Source organism: Orycteropus afer, unplaced genomic scaffold, assembly GCF_000298275.1.
Source record: "Orycteropus afer afer isolate SDZICR_OR568_19922 unplaced genomic scaffold, OryAfe1.0 scaffold00232, whole genome shotgun sequence".
Classification (NCBI taxonomy): Eukaryota; Metazoa; Chordata; class Mammalia; order Tubulidentata; family Orycteropodidae; genus Orycteropus; species Orycteropus afer.
The window spans coordinates 2,383,533-2,410,857 of NW_006921819.1; the positions used below are offsets into that span (position 1 = coordinate 2,383,533).

Sequence of the window (27,325 nt, forward strand, 5' to 3'; positions counted from 1 at the left end):
CTAGCCAATAGACTGCAACAACATATCAAGAAAATCATTCATTATGACCAAGTGGGGTTCATATCAGGTATGCAAGGATGGTTCAACATTAGAAAAAGAATCAATGTCATCCACCACATAAAAAAAAAAAAGGAGAAGAACCACAAGATCATATAACTTGATACAGAAAAAGCATTTGATAAAATCCAACAGTCATCCTGATCAAAACTCTCAGCAAAATAGGAATAGAAGGGACATTCCTCAACATAATAATGCTTTATTTTATTCCAAAGGCTAGACAAGAGCAATGAAGGGCACATACAATTCTTTACACTCTTTAGGCTTTAAGAATTGATTTAATCCCCACCAACCTTCTCTCCCCTGCAAGTCTTCCTTCCTGAATTTATCTTTTATTTCACTGAGAGTCACAGAATCAAGGAGCACTGCACACCGTCGATACTCACCTTCCCCAGATCCCTTCCTCCGCCGTTTCTGTTCTTCTCTGGAGGATCTTTTTTTCTCTTTGCGTCTTTGTCGGAGGGCTGTTTTAGGATCAGTTATCCAGGCTTGATAAACAAACTAAAGAGAGTAAATTGAATTATTTTCTGGCTTTTTAACAATTTTAAATGAAAAGAAAAGTGACCTATTCATGAGAACAGACAAGGCAATCTTCTTAACTTTTAGTAATATTCATTTAGCCTAGCAAAAACTAGGTATTTCTCTCCCACCTTCATATGTTGAGCTGACTTCTGCTAATTTCATTATCATGAACTAAAACATGATAACATGTTTTGGGGATAGATTTTACTTGGTAGGTAACCATAGACAACAATGAGAAACTGCAGATATAACCATTTCTCTCAAATACTGCATCATCGGTGATAATTATTGATTCATCTGCATTACACATAATAGAAACAAGCCAGAAGCCTCACTAAGTATTATTAGAGTAATTTTCTCCCACCATAAGTAAACTCTGATAAAAAACAAACAAACAAACACACAAAAACCACTGATGATAGTCTTATTTACTTTGGGTAAATCTTTTTTGCACAGTTGACACTCTCCTTTGTGAATAACAGCTGAGTATTACCAGCAGCTTGAGAAAGGGCTATAGATTAGTGTTTTAAGAGGAAAAACCATGCTATTTTAATGTTTTCTTCCAACAACATGAAGAAAATCAGCACTGGGGACTGAAAGTGTTAAGGAGTTATTCCAGAACAGTACAGAAGGAAAACTATGGTGCTTGTGGCTGCCTTTTGTCATCTTCAAAAGCTGAAAATCATTGCTGTTAATATATAGTAACCAATAACCACTGTAGAGCAATTTTGAACAACCCACCCAGCAACAGTCTCCCAAGTCATGCAGAAGGAACAAGAAGAAAACCTTGGTATAGAAAGTCAGCCATCTACATCATCAAGCCAAGCAGACATGCCCCTCATGCACCCACAGACACACCTGGGTCTCAGGGAAGCTGGGTTTTCCATTATGATGATAAAGTTATATGAGTGTTTTGTTGGGACTCTTGTAAACCCAGACAATTTTATTTTATTCTATATTATTTTCAGATTTCTGAAATCTTTGAAAAACACAGCATAAGGGAACCATTGGCACTGTGATGGCAGTAGAAAATAAAGAGGGATTCAGTTTTCCATATATAGAGATATAAAGATCATAGGTTACGAAGGAAGAGCATTTGTTTTTTCTCACTGCTAGAAATTTGAATCTTAGGGGCAATTAACACAAATGCAATATCGGTATTATTTCCAAATAACAAGCCTAGGAGGCAAAAATTATCCTATTTTATGCCAAAAACATATGTTTAAAAATGAGAAATAAACTGGAATTTGAAGAAAGATAGGATGAAGGAATTTATGGTAGATGTTTATTGAGCATATTAACTGGGAATTCTATCAAGAATATCTCTGAGGTTTAATACATTAACAGGCAAAATTGCTTCCTTGGCTCTTTTTAAAGAACCTGAACTATCATTAAACTTAAGAAATTTTGAGGCTTAGAGTAACTTATTGTGATATTTCCTTTAAAAAAGTGTTTCATAATATTGCTATTAGATAATATAAAAATCCCAGAAATATAATATACTAGGCACACAAGTTGGAGGAATTTTTTGATCTGCAGAAAAATGAAAACAACTGATAGGAAGAGAGAAAGAGAGAGGAGGGTGTTAAGGGCAGATGGAGAAGTTTCCAAGAAAAGTGCATGCCATTAATATGTTGAAGTACTGTAGAGAACTCCTGGTTCCCCATAAACCAGTGACCAGTTGCCACTGAGCTGATTCTGACTCTTGGTGACTCCATGCGTGTCAGAGTAGAACTGTGCCCCATAGGTCCTTTAATGGCTGATTTTTAAGTAGCAGATCCCTAGGCTTTCCTTTTAGGTGTCTCTGGGTAGACTTGAGATTCCAGCCTTTTGGTTAGCAGTTATTTGTACCCCCCAGGCACTCTGGCTTCTATAGTTTAGCTTTCTCACTGAGAACGAGAACTAGGTAAGAGGGGGGAGGGAACCATATGCCAACTCCTTATTAGTAGGTACATTCTGTTAATGATGATGTTTGAAATACAAACATTCTGTAGTTTCAGAAACTTCTGCTAGAGGGTCAGTTTTACTTCAGTCTGACTTACAGAAAAATAGTGATAAAGCATGAGGAGGAGGAAGAGGAGATTCTTACTGAGTAAAGAAAGGGAAGCTTCTTAGGGAAACTTCTCAATCTGTACTTTGTAGCTGTAAAAATTATCCAACCTGATGGGTCTCCAGGGGGAATCAGCAACAACCACCACTAACCATAAAATAGAAAGCTGCATGAAGCATATGTAAATAACTTTTGGATCCTCCATATATATATATATATATATATATATATATATATATTTTTGATTAACCATTGCCACTGTGCTAACATGTATTGTGAAGACTGACTTTATGTTTTATCATATATATTAGGGGAAAAATAGGATTCATTTTACTGAAAATTTACTATGAAAAATACATTTATTCTTTAAAATAAGGGAGGGCTTTATTGAAGTGGATATTCTTCACTGAAATAGGTAAGTTTCATCATCTGATCTGGACATTTTTTTATGTTGTATATAAGGGAATAATTTGTTTTCAAGATAAGGAATAGTAACATTGTAATATTTCTTTTAAATACATTCTTAAATATGAATTGAGACTGACATGGTCATTAAAAAAGAAAAGAAAAAGAAAAAGAGTCATAGGAAAGTAGCAGCAGTGAGTGTTAACAGTGAGTGTTAAACTCCTAGCATTTTAAAAATAGAACAGACCCAAAGTCTTGATTCTGCTACTCAACTGTGGGCCAGCTGTCTTGCTTCACCTGGGAGGCTGAGAGAAATGCAGAATTTAAGTCCCCAGCTTGACCTACTGAATCAGTACCTGGATTTAAATAAAATCACTAGGTAAAATGTGAGAAGCACTAGTCTATATCACTATCTTAAACATTTGTTTAACATTTGAGGAACATGAGGACAAAAGTTGTTAAGTTCCAGATTGAGTTCAGGAGAAATAGCTTTCTAAAAAATACAAGAAAGGTGGGTTCAAACTGCCCACCAGAACCCACCCACAAGAATGGTGGGTTCAAACCTTTCAGTTAGCAGTCAAGTGCTTTAATCACTGTGCTCCTTTACAGGATAAAAATCAAAAAACCAAACCCACTGCCTTCGAGTCAATTCCGACTCACAGCAACCTCTGTTGGGTTTCTGAGGCGGTAAATCTTTATGGAAGTAGATTGCCCAGTCTTGCTTCCTTTACAAGAATAGTAAGCAATTATTTATAATTATCAATAATGGATTGTTCAAGTAACTCAGTAATTTGTTGTGCCTTATATTAATCACCAAACAATATTTAACAGTTTATTCAAAAGGACATCATCACTGGTTACACAGGAGTTAGGAACTCAACAGACTGTAGAAGGCAAAAGAACCACATAGATAGGGGCTTTACTGAATTCCAAATAGTAAATGGAAGGTCTAATTTAGGAAGATAGAGATTAAATGGAAGCCAAAAATGAGATGGAGCAAAATGAGCCTTTTATTCACTTATCCAGAATTTTACCAGCTTTCTGAGAAAAATTATTTTACTTTTTACTCATCATAACTGATGCATGCAACCAGAAGTGACCCTTTTAAAACAACATGTGATGTAGGCAAGACTACAAGAGGACAGAAAGTACATGTGTATCTGCATTTTCTCTTCCTATTTTTGATAGTCTGTGGGGTCAACTTTGAAACAAGAGTCAGATAACAAAAATATTTGGCTTTTAAGAACTCCATTAAAAAGATCTACCTAATTATTAAAATTCTTATAATTCCTTCATTGTACATTTTATAGAGCAGGGAAAATGCAGATGGAGGGCAATGGGGATATGTTTGCCTAAAGTTCTACGGAGCGGAGAGTCACACACTACACATCAGTAAAACATCAAATACCTTTGCAGCTCTGATTAAATACTGAAGAATAGTTTTGGGAAGTTTAATGACAGACTTTGGCAAGGCTAAAATGGCTGATGCAAACTTCCCAATAGCTCTCTACAAAGAAGGACAAAGCAAGAATAATTAGTAGAAAAAAACAAAATATAATGATTTAATATATGACGTCGGTATGAGATTTTCTCTACAATTAAATCAACTAGGTAAATGTGCCAATTATTGAAGCAAGGGAAAAATGTGCTTTGCTTGTAAGTTAGGAATAAGGAAAATATCTAATCATCACATGAAATCCATGAAAAGAAATGCTGAAGATGTTCATGTTCTTGCCTTTGCTACATGATGAATAATGGTTAGAAATATACTGCATTAGAATAAAAATAAAAAATTAAAAAAAAAAAACACAAGTGAGTCATTAGTATTGGACAAAGTGGCCGCAAACATGCACACAAACATACTCATCAAGAATCACACATAAGTAGCAATGGGGTCAGTAAGAAAGCAACAGAGCAAGGTATTTCCATGATAATTCCGTTCTTCCATTTCAGTGGGATGATGGCGTGGCTGTAATGAGTCATCTTTAGAAGACCTGGATACCATCCTGGCAATGTCCTTACCATGAGCATAAGCAACTCCCAGCTCCTATATCATGTGACTTTGATGGATGTCATTCTGTGTGCCTAGTAGTTTAACAAAAGAGGTTATGGAAATCATTGTCCTAGAGTGCCTTGTTGGTAAAAGACATTGTCATCCCATGTGTAACTCTAAAGACAAAGCCTCATCTTTAATATGCATTGACTGTATACATTCACCAGGCACATTATATGAGGTTGGTGAGCTATATACAACTGAGAAATATACAGCAAATTCTGAAAAAGAAAGGCAGTTAAATTGAAACAATCAGAGCCTTGCTAGATATTTTTATACTTAAATAAATTCTAAAGCATTTAGAGATAAAAATGAAACTGTTTTCCATATTATGATGCTACATTTAAATAATGTGTTTTGTCACAAAAATGAAAGTATTTTAATAGAAATAAAAATTATTTTATCACAGACTGAAACATAAGTCCATTCAAGCAATCCAAAGCAGTGCCACAGAAAAGAAGTCTTTTTCACCCCTTCCTTGCAACAAGAAAATAAAGTTCACCCAAGGAAGCTTTGTTTTCTGTTTATAGCATCAGAACATTTGTTGATGCACATGAATGAAGACTGGGCTAACCTCATGGCTTTTGCAGGGCAGTATCGCAACAATGCTAAGAGCAAGCAGCACCACAGTTGCGTTAGAGATCGGCAATGTCAGATGGAAAGTACAAGCTTCTGGGAGAATAATGAATAACGCAGAAGAGAGCCAGTCTTGCAATCAAGGTCTGTCAATAAGAAAACTCTGTTGGCTTGCAAAGGACATTATTTTCTTCAGCCCATAATTACCTGGAATGCTGACCTTCTTGGAGGTTCTTCTTCTTCCTTTTTTAATTCTTCCTCTTCCTCTTCTTCACTATCCGTTTCAAACAAATAATAATCTCCACTTCTGACCACTAAACAAAACAAAATATTTACTTATTTCTTGAAAGAGATATGAAATAATTGGGGGCTTAGTAATGAAATGACACCTAAAGATACACAAATTGTCCATAAAAGGACCACACCAGAGATGTTGGTAGTGAGGAAGAAACAAGAGATGAACAGAACTCATTTCAGGCTAATGCTACGTGGTATTGGCATGATTTGATCTACTGAGTATGAGGCCTTGTTTATGTCCCATAAGTGAATTAGCCACTATAGCCACTATCTTCTTCCATCTTCTTTAAATTTTACACAGATGAATCAGATCAACAGCAGTAACCAGTTTGGTTACCAAGATGGCCAAAATGACTACAACAATGGCTTCACAGTTCAGCAATTTTGGTCCTTTAGACAAGGCCAAAGTGAAATGGAGGGTTTGTCATTGTTCCCATAGGCCCAAGTAGTTATAGGGCAATCAGGAGTGGGGACAAAGAATCAGTGCCATCAACCTCTTACTTCACTTTATACTGTGTAGACCTAGCTTTTCCACATGTAACTTGGGGGAGTAACATAGATGGCAATACATTTGATGGAGTTGTATAGAATAACATTGCCATGAGCAGGAAATGGGCAGCTTACATGAAAAAATACAAAAAAGTACAATAAAAATACCACCACCACTGGTGATTTCTACACATCATCTTAGGAACAAAGGCACAGTGGACCTGTCCACAAGGTTTAGCACTGTTTGTCTTCTGACCAACAACCAGCAGTCCATTAAAAAACAAAAACAAAAACAAAAAACCAGTTGCTATGGAGTCGATTCTGACTCATAGTGACCCTATTAAGACAGAGTAGAACTGCCCTGTAAGGTTTCCAAAGTTGTAATCTTTACAGAACCACACTTCTACATCTTTCTCTCATGGTGAAGCTGATAGATTTGAACTACTGACTCTTCAGTTAACAGCTGAGTGCTTAACCACTCACCATCAGGGCTCCTCACAGCTTATTTAAATTGGAAGAGAACTACTTTGGCCATAGGACACACAGCATAAATAGTAGGACTGTCCTTGCCACAATTTACATTTCCCTGAGAGAACATACTGCTTAAAGTACGAGTTTGGAGCAGAGAAAGCTGAACTGTCTCAAGATTTCAAGAGATTTGAGAAATTAAATCTTTATCAGTTTGATAATTATTTTATCAGAGAAAAGACACCAAGTATTATACATTTCTGATGCTACAATAACTGCACCATCATTGCAGGAAAACATTAATATCTCCAAATTATATCCAGGTTTTCAAATGCTGAGATATTTTTGGATGACATAACATGATGTCTTAAGTTATCTTTTAGACTTATACATTGTAAGGTAATGGAAAACCTTGGCTTTTTTACAATTAGCTGCTTGAGTGTTACTAAACATGGTCAAAAGCAAAGTGCTTTTGCCCATAATTTCAGACGAATCTGAAGCCTCCATTCATGAAGATGCAGAGTGAATGAATTGAGCCTTATATCCTTGAACAGAAGCACTGTAATTTATGATTTTTATTTTGAAGAAAGAACCAGGCTCACAGTGACGGGCCCAGGCCTGAGGAAATAAGTGCAATACAACATAAGGTAAGAATAAGCAGAACAAACCAAAGTCACAGCATTACATTTGACAGTGAGGAAGACCATGAAAGTAATGCCTCCTGTAAGCTGAGAAATTCGCAAGAAAGTTACACAGATTCTATGTCACATGGTCATTGGGGAGAAACACAGAGCATGTTAAGACTGAACATTTTACCCTCATTATAGGTTCTAAAATCAACAATAGCTTAAATTGTATTCAATCATACCTTCTATAACTTGTACCCAGATGGACACAGGGAACCCAAGCAGTTCTGATCTCAAGCAGTCATAATGTTGATTTTATCATTAAAATAATCACCAATTTGTATGTGAATAAGTGGAATTAACACACATACCAAAGGAAATGTTTTTTAACAACAGGTTCCTGAAATAAAACTAGGAAAGTACTAAACAATACTTTCTTTAGTGTTATTTGTAATAATTATAAAAGCTATTGTGCTTATGTTTGTGACTACAGAGATATCCTTTCTCTATCTTGTGTCCATATATGTGTTATGGGTGTTGGTGATATTGCTGAACTACTGAGCACGAAATTAACTCTTGACATCCTACCACATGTAGCTCCAGAAATGTGGCCCTTTACTTCATATATTTAACAAAAAAAGTGAGGCTTGGCATTGGTTTGTGTTGTTGTTGTTATGTGCCATTGAGTCAAACCCGACTCATAGCGACCCCTCCTTGGGTTTCTGAGGCAGTATCACTACGGAAGTAGGATTGCCCAACCTTCCTTCCGAGGAGTGGCTGGTGGGTTTGAACCGCCAGCCATCTGGTTAGCAGGCAAGTGTCTTAGCCACTATGCTACCAGAGCTCCCTGGCATTGGTTTAGGGAGTATTAAATTGCTATGGAGACATACAACTCAGGAATGGAAGGTATAATTGAACACCAATAATGCAATCATATGTGTATACATAGGCATGGAACAGAAGGTGTGTCACCCACAGATTGTACTAAGATCTTTTTCTTCACCAACAGTATAAATAATGTAACAATATGTTGTTATTGTCAACAGATTTACACACAGATATATCAATTGCACTTATTTTCATACTTTGTGTCTCTAAGAAATATCTATTTGAAAGCCTAAAACTCAATAGATCAGAATAAGGATTTTTAATACAGTCCTTCCAGATCTAAAGATAAGTTTTAGTACTTATCATAGTCTGAAAAATAGGTCATATATTCTTCCCTTATAAGCTTATAAAAGAAAGAACACTTTGCAGGAAGATTTTAATACCACCTTCAGAATCTGATTCCAAACTATGAACTACACACATACCTGCATTATTGCACCATAAGGTATTGTAACAAGGCATATCTAGTTTAATATCAGTTTTCAATAACTTGATATAATGAGGGTGAAATGAATCAGAAAATTTAAAGTCGATAACCTTCACTGGCAGTTTTTTACACTATTACCAACTTGTAAGATGATTATCAAAGACCATATCCAATTCCTTACAAAATGCATTATTTAGGTAAGAAAAGAAAAGACAACCACAATTGCAATGGGATTTTTACTCCAAGTGAAATGACAAAACATTCAATATGACAAAATTTTGAAATGGATAGGTCTCTCTAAATTGGCACAGGTCCATTTAAAACAGAAGGAGAGGCACAGTTTACTTGTGACTTGATAGAAATCAGCATATGGTGCACTATGTTATTAGATTGTTGCTTGACTAACAAGCCAATGAACAATAAGTAAAATAGTCACACAGAATTTCAACTCGAATGCTTGTGTTTTGACTTGCTTGGGAAGAAAATTAAATGAAACTCATTTCATTTTCAATTCATGGATTCTTTCTGACATAATGTTGAAATTCAATATTTAGAATGAAATTTAATTACATCCAAGGAAACTGAGTAGATTTCAAATACTGCTTCAGTAAATTAGCTTGCTGATTTTAGAAAATTATTTCTTGGGTGAGAGAGGCCAATATCAGATTTATGTGGAAAGAATTAGGTTTTGGGAAAAATTTGGATATATTTGACTTTAAAATGGTTCTCAATATTCTATTAGCAGAGCCTACTGCATCAATGTATGACTTTATGGGGCCTTGGGTGATAGTCTTATCTAATCAGATTAGCTACAATTATGGAGACATAGAACATAAAAGATTGAAAACATCACAAGTCATTCACAAAGTAATGAATTATTATTGAATATTCTAACAAATTTAAGGAGGACTAGATTGAAATGGGCCATTCTTTTATAATGCCATTGTTCAATAATGTGTGCTATTTCCTTGGTTAAGAAGAACAAATATAGCCATTAACATCCATAAGTCCTCATTCAATTTTATGATCAGAAGGGAAGCACACTATATTCCATGTGTCTATTAAGCTCTGCTGTTCAAAGGGAATTTTCCAGTTTTTGCTTTTAATTGGTGATTACTGGGCAGCAGATGGCTCTGCAGCTGCAACACATGCCAGGCATTGGAATTCTGAGTTAAGCTTTAGAGCCTTTTGGAAATTGGGGAGGAGGCAAAGTGAGAAAGTAAATGCATTTAAGTCATCCCCATCTTTGTATGCCAAAAAACCTTGAATGCAAATAAAATCAAAGCTCTGGGAAAGAGGGAAAGGGGGGCTCATTGGCATCGACATCTAGTGCCTTACAAAGAGGGTCATGAACGCTTTTGAACATAATTATCCTTAAAGCAGAGTCCAAGTAGGAGCAGAAACACATTTTTAATAAAGGTGTTTAGCCATAAACAAGTGAATGTCAGCAGAGCTCTAGACCTCAGAATTAGATGATAATCAATTCTCTTTCCCTTGATGAGCCCATAAATTGTGCTCAACAGTTCTTAAGCCACGTGCTTAGCTTTCTTTAGGTAGAATCTGTCCACAGAGCTCAGAGAACCATTTGCATCATAATTTCCCACACTCAGACCCCCTATCAAGTCACAAGGATGAAACCATGCACGGAACACACAGTCATGGGGATGCCTGAATTCTGGTCAAGGATATAAGGGTTAAAATTGATGAAATTGTAAGAGGATAGCGAAAACCTACTGGAAGCATGATCAACCCAAGGCCGCCACCACTGCTTTTTTTTGCCCTTGGCTTTCTGTTTGTCTGCTTCTCCTAAAATAAAATATGTCCAAATATTAATTCTTATAAAGTGATAAAACAAATTTTGAAAACCACGCTTTAACAACTCAATTGTCTAATCTAGATCAATTGTAAAAGTACATCAGAGGTCAGGAAAAGGAACTATACAGCATCTGTAAAGTATGCATGTATTATCGATTGATTTCATAAGTAACTACTAATCATTATTAAATAGTATGCCATATTTTCACTTTCACTTAGCAACTGAGTGCATACAAAGAAGTACAAAAAATAAAGGATTTCCTGTCAGAAATGCGTCTCACACTGAATTTTCTACTGCATTAATTGAAAAGGACCTCCCCCATCCCCTGCCTAATTTTAACAGAACAATTTAGTGGCAACAAATTTGTTCAAATAAATATATCCCAATAACCAGAAAATTTGCTGATGACCACTTTAATGCATAGTTGGGAAATATAAATTAACTGGTGATTGGTAGGTACTATGTATATACTGAAAAGATACAATACATTATTTCTCCATTCCCTTTCAACAGAAAAAGCATGCAAATATCTATAAAAGCCCTCTTAAACTCTAATTGGACATAATAAAATATATAATTAGATAAAATAAATATATATTCATGTTAGGTTTCATTAGAATAGGCAATAATTGAATGATACTTTAATTACTGATATTTAGATGCCACACAAAATATGCACACATATTTCATTTTTGTATAAAATTTATAAAAGCCAATAGTAGAGTGTACATCTGAAATATCTTCCTTAAAGGAATAAAATAAGAAAAAACATACTAGTTTTTTTTTAGAAACAGTTGTCTGTGAAACAGCAACTATGTGGCTGAAGAGTAGATACTCTTGAAGCTATTGACTCATTAAATATGTACTTTATGAAACAAAATAATTTATCCTATTGGAAAAGGAAGGTAAAGATTTCTGAGTTATAAGAAGAACATTGCTAACATTGGCAGAAGGAAGAGAAACCTGATCTTACAGCTCTCCTCAGTACTATGTTATATTCACTATTAGAGGACTTGCGGTAGGGACAAAGGTTGGACATACTTTCATCATCTTCTTCTGAGAGCTTTTGGATGTCCTGGCCTTCCCCCGACTCCTGGGTCAAGCTCAGCATTCTCTCTTTACCTTTTTTGTATTTCTGTTGCCTGGCCTTGATGCGATCCATCCTACAAAAGCAAATAGCATCAGCAATGCCAGGAACACCAATCGCAATTATAATAAGGTCAATACTTCAGACTTAACAATGTTATAGACAAAGTGGTCAATTACTTGGCAATTGTGAAACAGCATACTTATTAGCAACAAGAATCTCCTTGCTTTTTTATTTTTAATATATCCATCTGAATAGGCAGTTCACAGAGCTCTGGTAGCATAGTGGCTAAGACACTTGCCTGCTAACCAGACGGCTGGCGGTTCAAATCCACCAGCCACTCCTCGGAAGGAAGGTTGGGCAATCCTACTTCCGTAGTGATACTGCCTCGGAAACCCGAGGGGTCGCTATGAGTCGGGTTTGACTCGACGGCACATAACAACAACAACAACAGTTATAATAATAGGAGCTCTGGTAGCATAGTGGCTAAAGCACTTGACAGCTAACCAGAAGGCTGGTGGTTCAAACCCACCAGCCACTCCTCGGAAGGAAGGTTGGGCAATCCTACTTCCGTAGTGATACTGCCTCGGAAACCCAAGGAGGGGTTGCTATGAGTCGGGGCCGACTCGACGGCACATAACAACAACAACAACAACTTTAAACATGGACCCAAATCTCTTATTCCTCTACACCTGATTTAGACAGGTAGAAATAGTAATAGTCACACCATATTGCATTGACATTATATTTCTTTATAGGATGTATTACTTTGATAAAGAAGATAGTTGTGCCACTGAACAATTTATCCTAGTGAATATTTCTGTATGGGGAAAAGCTGGCAAATGGGGCCAGAAAGGAATGAAGGTGCCTCAGAAAACTCAGGGAGTTTTCCTGGTAGTCTCAAAGGATGTCTCCATGTGTTCAGAGAAAATGTCTACATTCAGAATTTTATGATCCCCAAACGTATGAAGTGCTACCAGTTCTCAAAGTTCCAGTCACCACTGGAAATTGTATTTTAAGAAAAGTCTTTTCAATGGGCTAATCAAAAGAAAAAAAAAAAAGGGAGGAATTCTTAAATCTTTTGGGGTGGGGGGAGAGTAAACCTTGACCTGAAAATTGGGAAATATGGGTTTTATTCATAATGTTGCCTTGCATTAGTTGTCTATTATAAGTCATCTAATGCCATGGGTCCTCAGTTTCTTCCCTAAGAGACTACATTTTATTTCCTTCCAAAGCTAGGACTCCACATTTCCCCCCCTTAACTCACAGATGTAATGACATTTACTCCAAGTGTTTGGCATTGGACAAGCCCCTGTCTTGTTCCTTAACTCATTTAATCTTTATAAAACCCCAGCAATGTAGCATTGTGAGTCCTAACTGAAAAATAGGAAACAGACATTCAGGAAATATAATTGACTTGCTCAAGGTCCCAAAGTCATCAATGAATGCTGGTCTTATTCTGAACCTGCTTCCTCTTCCATCACACTGCAGCTATCTTTCTTTCAAACCAAGTTCATTTTCAGTTTCACAGGCATAAGCAATTACCCTGACACAAGAGCAAATACATGGGGAGTGGTGACAGTTGACACAAATAGATTTCTCAGGGGGTTGAGGTCCCCCAAGAGCTGACACTAGCTGAATGTGGTCATTTCAATCAGAAAATAAAAGGATAGGAAAATCAAAGTGAAATATATTCTTACTGTCTCTTGAGCTGGTCCATTGACTTTTTCTCTTCCTCAATTCTTGCTTTTACAGCCTTTACTATTGTGGCCTGGAAAAGTTCAGCTCCTCTAAAGGAAAATTAGAAACAGAACAAATTAGTATTTTTGTTGTGTTGTTCACTTTCTCCTGAAAATGATTGCCAGGGTTGGAAAACATAACATCTCTCTTTTGGAAGTTCACTGAGGTTTCCTGGCTGGGAATGGGAGTCACCAAGGCCCAATACAGAAGTCCTTTTCTAGAGGATGAAAAAGTCACTTGGGAGTTAGTGCACTTCTCACAACCCTGTGAGATTAGTAAAAAGAAAACAGTTTGTTTTCTAAGAAATTAAAAGCCATGTACCTCCTAAAATCTGTCCTCCAAAATGTTATGATTTAGCAAAGTGTCACTCATCTGATCTTACTTTGCTTGTACTGAGAGAGGACTTTACAAGGAAGAACAAAATTAGTTTGATTTTCTACTCATTGAGGGTATGGAGTGAACCTGAGGCTTTTTGAAAGAAATGTGGAGAGTTCTTGCTCATCAGTGGGGCTTCCAATCCCTGCCTCCTTGACCTTTTTCCTCCTATCTTCTACTCCCTCTTTTGTTCCTCACTTTCTAAGCCAACTTGACCACCTATAAATCTTCTCAGCCCTTCTAGTATTCTCAACTCTGCCCTATTAACATCTGCTTGGCGAGTCCCAAGTCTGTGGGGACCTGACCTGTTAGAGTAAGGCTGCTGTCAACTGCTAAGAAAAATGCAGTCAGGCAGCTTGCTGTTAGAGGAGCCCTCCCTCTACACCACTGCTTCTTTATAGCAGCTGCTTCAAACGCCTTCCAAGAGTACCTCAAAACCTGTCTGGTTGCTCATCTGCTCATTGAACTTCCCAACTTGTTGAGTGTTATGTGCCCAATAGACCTATAAGGAGCCAGAAGCCCTGGTGGCACAGTGGTAATTGCTTGGCTGCTAACTAAAAGGTTGGCAGTTTGAACTCATCAGCCAGTTCCACAGGAGAAAGATGTAGCAGTCTGCTTACATGAAGATTTATAGTCCTGAAAATCTGTGGGGGCAGTTCTACTTTTTATATAGGGTTGCTATGAGTCAAAATTGACTTGATGGCAATTTTCTTTCTTTCTTTTTTTTGATGGGATGAGACCTGCAACTCCACAGTTGTAGTCTGTCTTGTCTCACCCTTCAGCTCCTTCGATTCTCTACACCTGGGGCTGGCACCACCATTTGCTCAAGCCAGAACACTGGGCATGCTATTTTCTACCCTTCCCTTCCCATCACCATCTTTCCTTTTTCCAATCAACTGTCCTTCTGTGCCAATTCTACATCTTAAATACTTTTCTCATTTATCTGTTCTTGGTCCTAGCCATTATCTCTATCCTGGGTCATCAAAGCAATCACCTCACTGGCCCCTCTGTCAGTGGTCCTGCTTATACCTAATCTTTTGTCCACTGAACAAGTAGAGTGATCTTTCTACAATGCACATGACTCCCTTGTTTAAAAACATCAATTCTCCATTTAACTTATAATCTGGTCTATGAGATCACTTCTAATGTCATAGCATGATATATTAGATCCCTGAATGTCTGGCCTCTGATGACCTTACCAGCTTACCTATTACTACTCACTATCCTCATTTTCAAACCTCTTCATTTTAGCTATCCTGAGCTTCTTACAATCCCTCAGAGAGAACTTATTTTGGTAACTTCACTCATGCTGTTTCCCCTATCTTCTTCCTTTGACTACCTCCTATTTATCCTTCAAATTCCAGCTTAGGATGGAGCCTACCTTGGTCCTCACCCACTGCAGTTGATTATATGCCCTTGTTATGTTCCTTTGGATCCCTGACTGTCTTCTTCTGTCATACTGTTGTTGTTATGTGCCATCGAGTCATACCCGACTCATGGTGACCCCTCCTTGGGTTTCCGAGGCAGTATCACTACGGAAGTAGAGTGCCCCGTCTTCCTTCTGAGGAGTGGCTGGTGGGTTTGAACTGCCAGCCTTCTGGTTAGCAGTCAAGTGCCTTAGGCACTATGCTACCAGAATCACACTTATTATTGCTTATCTATCAGTTTACCTTCCCACTGGTCTGCAAGCTCTGTGAGGGCAGGGGCAGTGAAGGCATGAATGAATGAATGAATGTGCATTCTTTAAAAGATCCATATAAATTCAGTGCTTATGAGGACATGGCTATACTTGCACAAACATTAACTGTTCTCTGAACCAAAGCCATCATTCTTCCTATTACATGAAGTACGTGCTTTCTAAACAATTTTGACAATTTTAGGGAAAAGATACTGGCTTATTATTATGTACTGGAATTCTAAAAATAAAATGTTTTAAGGAATGCAAAAATGATGCATTTACAAAACATTAGCTACTATGTAAAAGTGAATACATTTCCTATTGGTATATTACACTCTGTTCTGAAAATAAAGTCCTGAGTATTAGAAAAACAATGTCAGTAGTAAATCAAAGGCCAATATACTGCATGGAATAAAGCCATCATCTATATAGTGAGGGCTGAGGATGCCACAAGCCTCCACAGATCAAATGTAGGTCCCTTTTTTATTTGGTACCAAGTAAGTAACAAATCCCGGGAACATTCCTCATATAAGAAGTTTTAAAATAAATGTTTTCGTTTAACCTGGCAAGGGAAGAGACTAGGTACTAGAGAACTGGCAACATAAACACAGATATATTAGGTTAAACCATAAGTCAAAATGCTAAAATGCTGGCAATTTCACATGACAGAACCTTAAGTGTCTCAGCTGATTTAGGATCTTGAATCAGCTTGGATTTAGGCTAGGTCAGCCTCTCTGTGGCACACAGTACACAGAGATCACACACTTGGGCAATGGTGTTTTCCTTAATATCAATTCCTCTTTCCAGTCTTTATTCCTTAGTCCACAAGATCAGGCAAAAAACTGGGAAAAAGTTGGATTTAAGGGAAAAAAGATAGTAATGCAAATAGTTCCATGGCCCAGAGAAGAAGAAAACCAGAAGGTTAGGGGAAAAAAGATTAAAAGGAAGGAAAGATAAATAAGAAGGGTTTAAAATAAGGTTGGAACCACACATCACTTCTCCATTCAGCTTAATATCTGCAAAATAATAGATATTTATGCTTTTCTCTATTTTTAGGAGTTTCTTCTTAAAATGGTGGCATGGATGAGGAAAATGGACTGAATTCTAGACTGACATGGCCTATAGTACTGCTTTGACTGAGGCCAGAATGAACTCTTCCAGTGTACTGGGCTGTACACAGAGGGCTCTAGCCCAGTGTGTCTTTGTATTTGAAAAGCACACCTTTCATAGTATCCCAATTCCTTGTAAAGTGTAATGCAACTCCACAGGTTTTCTTGTTACTATTCTACATTAGGTCTTAAAGGTCTCATGCTAAAGTCTTCTTGAATCAATTTTTGTGGAACGGATTCTCAGTAAAGACAGAATTAGGGTCACATAAGCAAACTCAAAGAAAAAGTATACCAAAATTTGCTTTCAGACAGGTTTACCGAGAGAAACCACTTCATTCCATGGCCTGACTTACCGTGATGCCAGGATCTGTGAGGCTTTTATATCGGCCACAACATGTAGGAAATAGTAACTCATGAACACCCTTCTTTGCAGCAGAAGGAAGGCAAAACATATGCTGTCCCAAATAATTCCTGCCTCCCCACTGGGTAGTTTACATGATGTGTCTTCATCAGCTAGGGCAATAAAATAGAAAAAAACAAACTAAAATCAATGTCCATTTCCATTGTTATTTTATGAAACCTGCACAGAAGGCTGGTGGTTCAAACCCACCAGCCACTCCTTGGAAGGAAAGTTGGGCCATCTACTTCCATAGTGATACTGCCTCGGAAACCCAAGGAGGGGTTGCTACGAGTCGGATCAGACTTGATGGCAGTAAGTTTGGTTTTTTGGTTTCGGTGCTACAGTCAGTCTTGAGAAATCATATAAGCATAGGAGCACAATTTTGATGCATTCACTTACTTATGAGTTGAATTATTTACAAATAAGACCACATACTTCAAATCCAATATCAACATTAATTCATGAGGTTGATCATGGAGTGAGTTCTTGCAAGTGGAAGGCACAGGGGGGCCTCTTTGCCAAGAACGACTCCTAAATATTTCCTCCCTTAGGGAGAGAGAATCTTTCTTCTCCTCCAAAAAGAGCCTTGGAAAAATTATGTGTTATATATCAGTACCAGAGGATACAGTACTATGATTCAAAAGAAAGCATCCCTTTGAGGAAAGGGTCCTACCTGGCAGTAACTAGAATAACAGTTAACACAGTGTCATCTATTAGAAGAATGGGTATCAACAGCACATCTTATCCTAAGTAAAACAAAACAAAACAAAACAAAACTCCCAGAGACTCTTCATCCTTAGCAGTTAGCCTGGATTGGAAAAGCACTGGGGAGGAGCAGTGTTCCAGCAGCCCCCATGGTGGGCACATGTGAAGATGTGTGATGTCCTGGGTTCTGGTATGACAGGGGAGAGTGATGGAAATGTAACTTCTGCCTCTGACCAGGTGGAAGTCTAAAGCAAGTAACCTTCACACTCTCACAACTATTTTTGTGAATTTGAAAATCCCAGAGAAGGGCCTGGAAGTCAGAATTGCCTTAATGATCCAAGATTCCAACTTCAGCATCCAGAGATTTGAGTGGGCTCTTGTAACACTCCTATTTCTAATTAAAAAAGTTAAGGGAATTACTAGAGCATCACACCTGCCAGTCTGGGGAAGTTTCTAGAAGATAATCAAAGATACTTAGAGTACACAGTTTTACAGCCTCCATCTATAGATAGGATTGACCTTTACTTTTATTTCTCTCTCTCTTTTCCAATGTGCTTTTGTCTGATTTCTGCAGTAGAAAAATATAACTGTCTTTCCTTTCCTTTCCTTTCATGTTCAAATATATTTCTCATACTTACGCATTTTGTAGCCTTTGACTGTGCAGGCCAAGCTGAATGCCTGGATCAACCAGCAACTATTGTGAACCAAACTTTCAATGTATCCACATGCTCCAATCTGAAAAACAGAGGAGAAATACCAGTGTTGATATTCTGTACCCAGAGAAAAAGGTTGGTATGTTGTATTCCCAACATACACAAAAGTTCACCAAGTCTCAGTACCAATTGTTCCCCAAATTCAATCATCCTGAGGTTGCTTATTAGATGCCTCAGGAGCACCATAATTTCCTAGAGGAAATTAAACCAAATGAATAAAAGAAGGTCCTTTAGTGTAACACTTTCTGCACTTGGAAATAACTGTTTTTTTCAAAGTATAACTCTTGGACTATCATAGGAACAAGCTGAACTTTGGCATAGTGAATGGGTGAGCAGAGCACTGAACCCCAGGACTTAGATTTTGGTAACTTTCTTATAAGCCAAAATCAAACCTGTGCTGTTCCCCATGATATAATAAAAAAAAAGCATAAGCTGCAGGATAATTCTTAGAATAGGAACAAAGCATGTGCTGTGAGCCTTTTTTGGCCAATATCTGGGTAAAGGAATCATCTTCCTTCTTAGAGTTAAGTATAAATCCTGAGGGAGGGGGTTTAAATCAAACATTAATCATTACAATCCAGTGCATAAAGGTTATGGCTAAATTACATATAGTTCCTGGGAATATGTGAGGTAGAAGAATAATTAGCATTTGTTCCCAAACTAGTAGTAACCCAGCATGGGTTCCCCAGCCCATAGGAATATATTTCTGTGGTAGTTCAGTTTGTGTGTCAACTGAACCTGGACCTGGTTGAGTGGCTGGGTAGCTGGATGTAGTATTCCCCATGATGAGACTGATAATCAACTCCACGGTGGAATCTACTGTGAGTAGCTCAGTAGCTGCCTTAGGGAATGTGGCTTGCTTCCTGTATATAAGGAGAAGCCTTGGGGAATGGTCTCCAGCTTATGGCACACTTGGACCCTGCATGTAGCCATGTCATTGTTCAGCAGCCTGCCATGCTCTGCCAACTTTGGGACTTACGAGGGACTTGAATTAATGGCCTGTCGTGTGGTTTGGTAACATCAGGACTGTGCCTTTTTACTTGTCAACCTTGGGCTTGTCAGTCTCACCAGTCAGCAGCTGTCTGAGTGAAGAAAAGCCTCTAGCTTCTGCGGGCCTGGTGCAGGAGGCAGAGCTTTGAGGGGCTTTCACCCAGTCCCTAGAGTCTGGCACTTTGAACTCAGACTTAAAGCCTCCAAATTGTAAGAATAAACTCCTGTTTGACAAGGCCATCCTATTTGTGGTATAGTCCTGTCAGAGTGGCACTAGGTAACCAAAACACTTTCCAAACTAATATTCATGCCCCACTATTCCATGCCTGTGTTTCTGTTGTCTGTGTTGGGAATTTCCTTCACCTTTGTGTCTCCTTGGAGACTCTTAAATCTATTTTTCAAGTCTCTGATGGGTTTAAATGGTATCTCCTCTAGGAAGCCTATTCCTAGCTTATTTAGGTACAATCCTAGGCACACTCTTTTTTTCTTTGTTTTCCTAAAAAATATGATAATTAGTACTGACTGATTGTCTTATTTTATTTATCAACAGGTGTATTTTCCCTTTTAGAATGTGAATTCCTAGAGGGTAATATCTGAGGACTATTTATCTATAGGGAGCTCTGGTGGTAAAGTGCCTAAGGCATTTGGTCACTAACCAGAAGACTGGCTTGGAAGGAAGATGGGGCAATCTACTTCTGTAGAGATACCACCTTGGAAACCCAAGGAGGGGTCGCTGTGAGTCAGGATCAACTCAACAGCAGTGAGTATTTATCTATAGGAGCTCTAGTGGTGTAGTGCCTGTGATGGTTATGTTTGTGTCTCAGCTTGGCTGGGCCTGGTTGATTGGCTGGGCAGCTGGTGGTAGTAGTCCCCATGATGAGACTGGCAATCAACTCCATGGTGTGATCTACCACAAACAGTTGAGTAGCTGCTTTGGGTATGTGGTCTGCTTCCTGCATTAAAGAAGAGGCCTTGGGAATGGTCTCTAGCCTATGGCACCCTTGGACCCTGTATGTCGCTGTGTCGTTGCTTAGAAGCCTGCTATGCTCTGCCGACCTTGAGACTTACAATGGACTTAAGTCAAAATAGCCTGCTGTGTGGTAACATCGGGACTGTGCTTTTTTACTTGTCAACCTTGGGTTTTCTCAGCCTCAGCAGCCAGCAGCTGTCTGAGTGAAGAAAAGCCTCTAGCTTCAGTGGGCTGGGAGCCAGAGGCAGAGCTGGACCCCATGGTTAAGGGGCTTTCACCCAGCCCCTAGAGCCTGGCACTTTGAACTTGGACTTAAAGCCTCCAAATTGTAAGAATAAACTCCTGTTTGTTAAGGCCATCCCATTGGTGGTATGTTCCTGTCAGAGTGGCACTAGGTAACTAGAACAGTGCCTAAGGCATTTGACTGCTAATCAGAAGGCTGGCAGTTCAAATCCACCAGCTACTCCTTGGAAGGTTGGACAATCTATTTCCTTAGAGATACCACCTCAGAAACCCAAGGAGGGGTTGTTATGAGTCAGAAACGACTTGACCGCAGTGAGTTTGTTTTGTTTGTCTATTTATCTATAGTTCTGCTAGACATAGAACAGTGATTTACAAAGAATACGTCTGCAGTAAAAGTTTACTGAATTAGTGAATCAATGAGTAGACTTTGTATTCATACATTTCCCAGGAGTGGTTGAAAAGATCAGCTTCAAGCAGTAGGTAACTTAACATCAAACTGGCTTTAGAATGAGCTGGCAGTCATTTGCCCTGTCTCATACCATCTCTAAAGACTCTCAATACTACCCCAAAAGTAAATAAATAAAATTGATGGGGTAAATAAAAGTGCTTAATAAAAGTTACTTTTACTATTAACTAGAAAATTAACATTTCAGTGGGTTGAAAACATAATGAAATATTCAAATATATATTCATGACTACATAGACTTGGTGCTTTCCATACCTTTAACCACAGTAATGCGTGTGCCAAAAAAAGAAAAAAGAAAAATAGCTTTCACAGTTAAATTTCCTGGTGAGCTCATCCTTGAGTAGCTAGCAAGGGGAGAAGCAGGAAATCATTACATCACTGTTCCTTTAGTGCACTATCAATTGTAGTCTGGGAGTAGAAGGAACAGGGATTAACTGTAAATTAGGGCCAGCTAGAGAGGTATTAACTCTTTCAGCTCATGGCAGGCTGTTTAATTTCCTGAAGCAGTAAGTAACTTAAATGATGTCCTTCTGGCCTAAAAGACTTTACGTGACTCTAGATTTGCAAGTAGGCAGTTTGAGTTATCTGCTAAGTTAGGGAAATGTTTGCGTGTTTTGCCCAGCCTTATATCCCTTTCACCATAAAACCAGTTGCCATCAAATCAACTCCAACTCATGAAGACCCTATCTGTGTCAGAATAGAATTGTGCTCCACAGAGTATTCAATGGGTTATTTTTTGAAAGCAGATTGACAGATTCTCTTCCCTGGTTACTCAGGACTCAGCATCCCTCTACCCAGGGTCGCCTTGCTTTATAGGTACCTCTGGGTTGACTCAAACCTCCAACATTCTGGTTAGCAGCCAAACGTGACAACCATTTGAACCACCTAGAGACTCCTGTATAATATTAGCTGTGCCCTAATGTGGAAGTCTGTGGTAAGAAGCTACAGTTTCCCCAGGTCTGCTCACATCTTATAAGTACATAAAACATTCTTGAATTTAACAGTCTAATCCACCTCTTTCCCCACTCTGCAGTGTTATGGAGAACTATGTTCACTTTACTTTATCCTTCTACATTTTTTTCTAGGTTAAGAGATTTGTTTTTATCCAACATGACGTTAACTTTTGAAGAGACTCAACGACTCTAATGGAGCCATAAAAGGGCTACTTCACAGCACACAGTATAAATGATGACAGATTATTCCTTAGCAGGGATAGGATTTTAATGAACAAAATACATTTTAGAATTTATTCCTATGAATTCATATCCTCTTGTCATGTGACCTTGAGGTGGTGGAAATGAGCAAAGAGGATTCTGCTTAATGTGGCAAAGCAGAGAAGAGTAAAATGGTTATTTTGAATTCTGAATTTGCAGCATCTTACTTGGGGCTTTTAAGAGAGCACTGTGATGGGCTTTTAATAACCACTGATGGATTGTTTACACCAACATAGAAACCACAATGTGTTATACAGAAGGAGCTACTTACCGATAGTATATTTTTCATGGTGATCACAAAAACGTTGTAAGCAATCAGCCAGTCCCAATAGCGCAGGATGCTCTTGATAGGTTTCAGCAGCAAATCGCCCCCAAAAAGCAGGAAGTAAAAACAGGCCACCAAGTAACCCATACAAAATATGCTGATTCTGGTCGTTCCCGTAATGAAGATGATAGTGAGGACGAACCAGAAGAGGTAGCTGAAGATGATTACTTTGGACATGTCTAAGTAAGACCTGAAAACAAAACCAGTGAAAGGACAGTAACAATAAAAATAACACAAAGAAAATTAGGAGATTCCACTTTAATCAGGAAAAAAAGCCCATTCCACCTGTGACTACATATGAACACACTTTGCAAGTCATACTCCAAGCTCTGCATTCATTGCTCATTCAGTGTTGCTTGGTACATATAGAATCCTCAACTATTAAGTAATAAATGATGAGACAAAAATTAAAACACTGTGTGTTTATCATCACTTTGTTTTGGCCAAATTTCTCACAAACAGAAACATATGTTTACCACTTAAGCACTCAAAATTCCTCTTTGTCATTCTAAGTTGCTGTTAGCTGGCACTAAGCCAGTAGCCGACTCCAGCACAACGCGATTGGACCCTTGTGATCCACATGATTTTCATTTACTAATTTTCAGAACTAAATCACCAGGCCTGTCTTCCTAGTCTGTCTTGAAGCTCCACTAACACCTGTTCAGCATCAGAGCAACACACAAACCTCTCCACTGACAGATGGGTGATGGTTGCACTTGAGGTGCTTTGCTAGGAAGGAATCAAACGTGGCTCTCCTGCGTGGAAGACAAGATTCCAACACTGAACTACCACTGCCCCTATTTTTTTTTCCTACGGTAAATACGAATTAATAGTATGGCAAAAGAAATTTTGATTAGCAGGATATCTGTTAAGAATGGATTTCTTTCAATGAGGTAGAAATTAATAGATTAAAACAAATCCGTATAACATACAAAGGTTTTATTGGAGATGAAAATCTCTTTTTGCAAGTGGAAAGCAATCCTGACAAAGTATGGGTGGGTGGGGGGCCTCTAGGCTACTTCCAGCACTCTTGGTTTTGGATTTTTACCACCGAGGTTATGACTTTCCTGATGGTCAATGAGGAAGTATTTATGTCTCAGCAGTCCTGTGGCTGGATGTCTGGGAGTTTTCCCATAGCGAATCACTGACAACAGATCAAAGTTACTATATACACAGGTCCACATCCTCTCCATATTTTCTTAATTAGAGCTTCTGTATTTTTTGGTTTTGTTTGTTTTTCTCCCAAGGTTTGGGAAGAAGTATGGGAGAACAAATTTTGAGTTAGTTCTTTGATCCATGGGTAGTCATTTTGTGTTAACAGGTAACATTTTAGTAAAAGATACAATATACTAGCATACCAGTGTTGGATTACCCAATAAGCAACATAAAATCAAAAAAATCAAACTCACTGCTATCAAGTTGATTCCAATTCATAGTGACTCCCATTGGATTTCCAAGTCTGTAAATCTTTATGGAAGCAGACTGCCTTACCTTTCTTCTGCGGAGTGGCTGGTGGGTTTGGACTGCTGACCTTTTGATTAGCAGCCAAATGCCTTAAGCACTATACCACCAGAGTTCCTAAGCAAGGTAAGCAAGGGCTTAATTGTGCTTACTTACTAATCTGCAATGAACAATTTCACATTTGTTTTTCACCACATCAAAGATTCTGCTTCTAAGTATGTCTGGCATTTTTTTCTCTCACAACCCACAGTACCTTCCTAAAAAATCAAAGACTCTTCAAACTTATAATCCTTGACAGAGATGTGGTGAGAAATATGTGAAACTGTTCATTACACATTAGTAATAAGCATAGGTAAGTCCCTGCTTACCTTGCTTACTAGGTGGTAATCTGCCCCTGCAGCACAGTTAGGGAGTGAGTTGTGTCTTGTGTGTGGGTTAGGTGCTGTTAAGTTGGTTCCAACCCATAGCAACCTCACATACAATAGCATTAACACTGCCTGGTCCTGCACTGTCCTCACAATCATTGCTGTGCTTGAGCCCGTCATTGCAGTACTGTGTCAATCCATCTTGTTAAAGGTTTTCCTCTTTTGTGCTGACCCTCTACTTTACCAAGCATAATATTCTTTTCCAGGGACTGGTCCCTTCTGACATGACCAAAATGAAGAGACAAAGTGTGGTCATTCTTGCTTTTAAAGAGTATTACAGCTGCACTTCTTCCAAGGCAGATTTATTCATTCTTTTGGCAGTCCATGTTATTTTCAATATTCTTCTTGCCAACATCACTACATCAGTTCTTTGCAGTCTTCCTCATTCATTGTCTAGTTTTCACATGCATACGAGGCTACTAGAAATACCACAGCTTGGGTCAGGCACACCTTAGTCTTCAAAGTGACATCTTTGCTCTTTAACACTATAAAGAGGTCTTTTGCAGCAGATTTGCCCAGTGAAATCTATTGTTTGACTTTTTGATTGCTGCTTTCATGGACATTGATTGAGGATTCAAGTAAAATGAAATTCTTCACAACTTCAATCTTTTTTACATTTATTCTGATGTTGTTTATTGGTCCAGTTGTGAAGTATTTTGTTTTCTTTATATTGAGCAGTAATCTATATGGAAGGCTGTGGTCTTTGATCTTCATCAGTAAATGTGTCCGGTCCTCTTCACTTTCCGCAAACAAGGTTGTGTCATTTGCATATCTCAGGTTATTAGTGATTATTCCTTCAATCCTGATTCCACTTTCTTTCTCATATAGCTCAGCTTCTTGGATTGTTTGCTCAGCATACAGATTGAATAAATGTGGTAGAACAACACATCCTGACCCACACTGTTCCTGATTTTAAACCATGCAGTATCTCCTCGCTTAGTTTGAATGATTGCCTCTTGGTCTATGTACAGGTTCCTCATGAGCACAATTAAGTGTTCCGGAATTCCCATTCTTCACTATGTTATCCATAATTTGTTATGGTCCACATTGTCAAATGCCTTGCATATTTGTGCCTTAAAAGTACATTTTTCACTAACTTTTGAAGTTCTCTTTTTTTTGAACAGGAAAGTACTTAATCATCCTAAACACTTTTATGATTTTTTTTCTAAAATGTATTATTGTTCTTGCTTGATTTCATAAACATAGAATAGTGAATAAAATGTCAGTGTTTCTCAGTATCTAGGATCACCACTGGTAACTAAATGACAAATAGAGCTGCAATACAGAATGCCCACAGGGCCTTCTTCAATATGTGTGATTTGGATAAAGTAGAATCCTGGCTGCTAGCATTCTGGGTGAGTATGTATGAGAGTCTTTGTGTGTGTGTGTGAGTGTGAGAGTGAGTGTGAATGTGAATGAGTGTATGTGTGAGTGTGAGCATGTATCTATGAGTGGGCATGAGTGTGAATGTATGTGTGAATATGTCCAGAGTAGCTGAGTACACACTTCTCATTAGATTTCTTGCTTATTGTTGTTAAGGTAGAGCTTCCATGTTTACCTAGGATACTCTGCCCCAACCCATCTAGCATTTAACCTGAGTCACGTTCAGATAGTGTTCAAGTAAGCTTGTAAGAATAACATGAAAAACACTAACACACCATGCCCTGAAGAGAAGCTTGAGGGATTCTGTGGTAGTTAAGGTTGTTGTCAACTTGGCTGGGCCTGGCTGAGTGGCTGGGCAGCTGGATGTAGTTATTCCTCATGGTGAGACTGTCAGTCAATTCCACGGTGGAATCTACAGGCACAGATTAGTAGCTGCTATAGGGATGTGGTCTCCTTCCAGTATATAAGATGCAGCTTTGAGGAAGGCCTCCAGCTTTTTGGCACGCTTGAACCCTGCATGTAGCCAAGTCGTTGTTCAGCAGCCTGCCGTGGCCTGCCAATCCTGGGACTTCTCCTGGACTTGAATTAGTGGCTTACCATGTTGTTTGGTAACATTGGGACTGTGCCTTTTTATTTGTCGACATTGGGTTTGTCAGCCTCAGCAGCCAGCAGCTGTGTGCGTGAAGAAAAGCTTTTAGCTTCAGTGGGCCAGGAGCAGGAGGCAGAGCTGAAGCCCAAGGTTGAGGGGCTTTAACCTAGGCCCTAGAGACTGGTACTTTGAACTCAAACTTAAAGCCTCCAAACTGTAAGAGAATAAACTCTTGTTTGTTAAAGCCATCCCATTTGTGGTATATCTTCTGTTAGAGTGGCACTAGGTAACCAAAACAGACCCTGATGCATTTAGGGAGCCCTGATGGCCTGCGTTGGGGTTATCTAGAGGCCACTCAATGATGCTGTCTCTAGCTACTTGCCAGAGAGCCAGGCTCTGGAGAAGCCAACCCCTATGGGGGTGAGAAAGTGGGCATGGGTGTGCTTTAACTGGCAAGCCTGGCCACTACCTTCTAGTCCACTATCATGAGATTTTACTGATTACTCAGTCCTGGTTGAGAAATAGATCTAAAAATTTGAAATAATTTAACTTTTAAAATAAAAAAAGATACAGTTGTAAAAATCAGTGACACACAATGAGTCAATATTTAGGCTTTCATTAACACACTGTAGAGCAGCATCACAGAAAAGAGATAAATGTGGAAGCTCTACCCCATATTAGTGTTTAATAGGGTACTTTGTTCATAAAGAACAAAAATTCTTTGTAGCATATCATTTTAAAGCAAATTTACTCTTAATGTCTTTTATGCCATGGGAAG

At 38.4% G+C, this 27,325-nt stretch overlaps 1 protein-coding gene across 1 annotated transcript in view; it reads right to left on the bottom strand.

The window, feature by feature from the left end:
- Positions 1–27,325, bottom strand: part of PIEZO2 (piezo type mechanosensitive ion channel component 2) — a 778,516-nt gene that overhangs the window by 110,339 nt on the left and 640,852 nt on the right. Inside the window, exons 28-36 of the mRNA XM_042782059.1 lie at positions 22,636–22,879; positions 18,407–18,503; positions 17,017–17,176; positions 13,462–13,551; positions 11,716–11,837; positions 10,593–10,664; positions 5,871–5,977; positions 4,443–4,541; positions 444–558 (exon numbers count right to left, since the gene is read on the bottom strand). Of these exons, the coding sequence (XP_042637993.1) occupies positions 444–558; positions 4,443–4,541; positions 5,871–5,977; positions 10,593–10,664; positions 11,716–11,837; positions 13,462–13,551; positions 17,017–17,176; positions 18,407–18,503; positions 22,636–22,879 (1,106 nt within the window). The remainder of the gene's footprint in view (positions 1–443; positions 559–4,442; positions 4,542–5,870; positions 5,978–10,592; positions 10,665–11,715; positions 11,838–13,461; positions 13,552–17,016; positions 17,177–18,406; positions 18,504–22,635; positions 22,880–27,325) is intronic.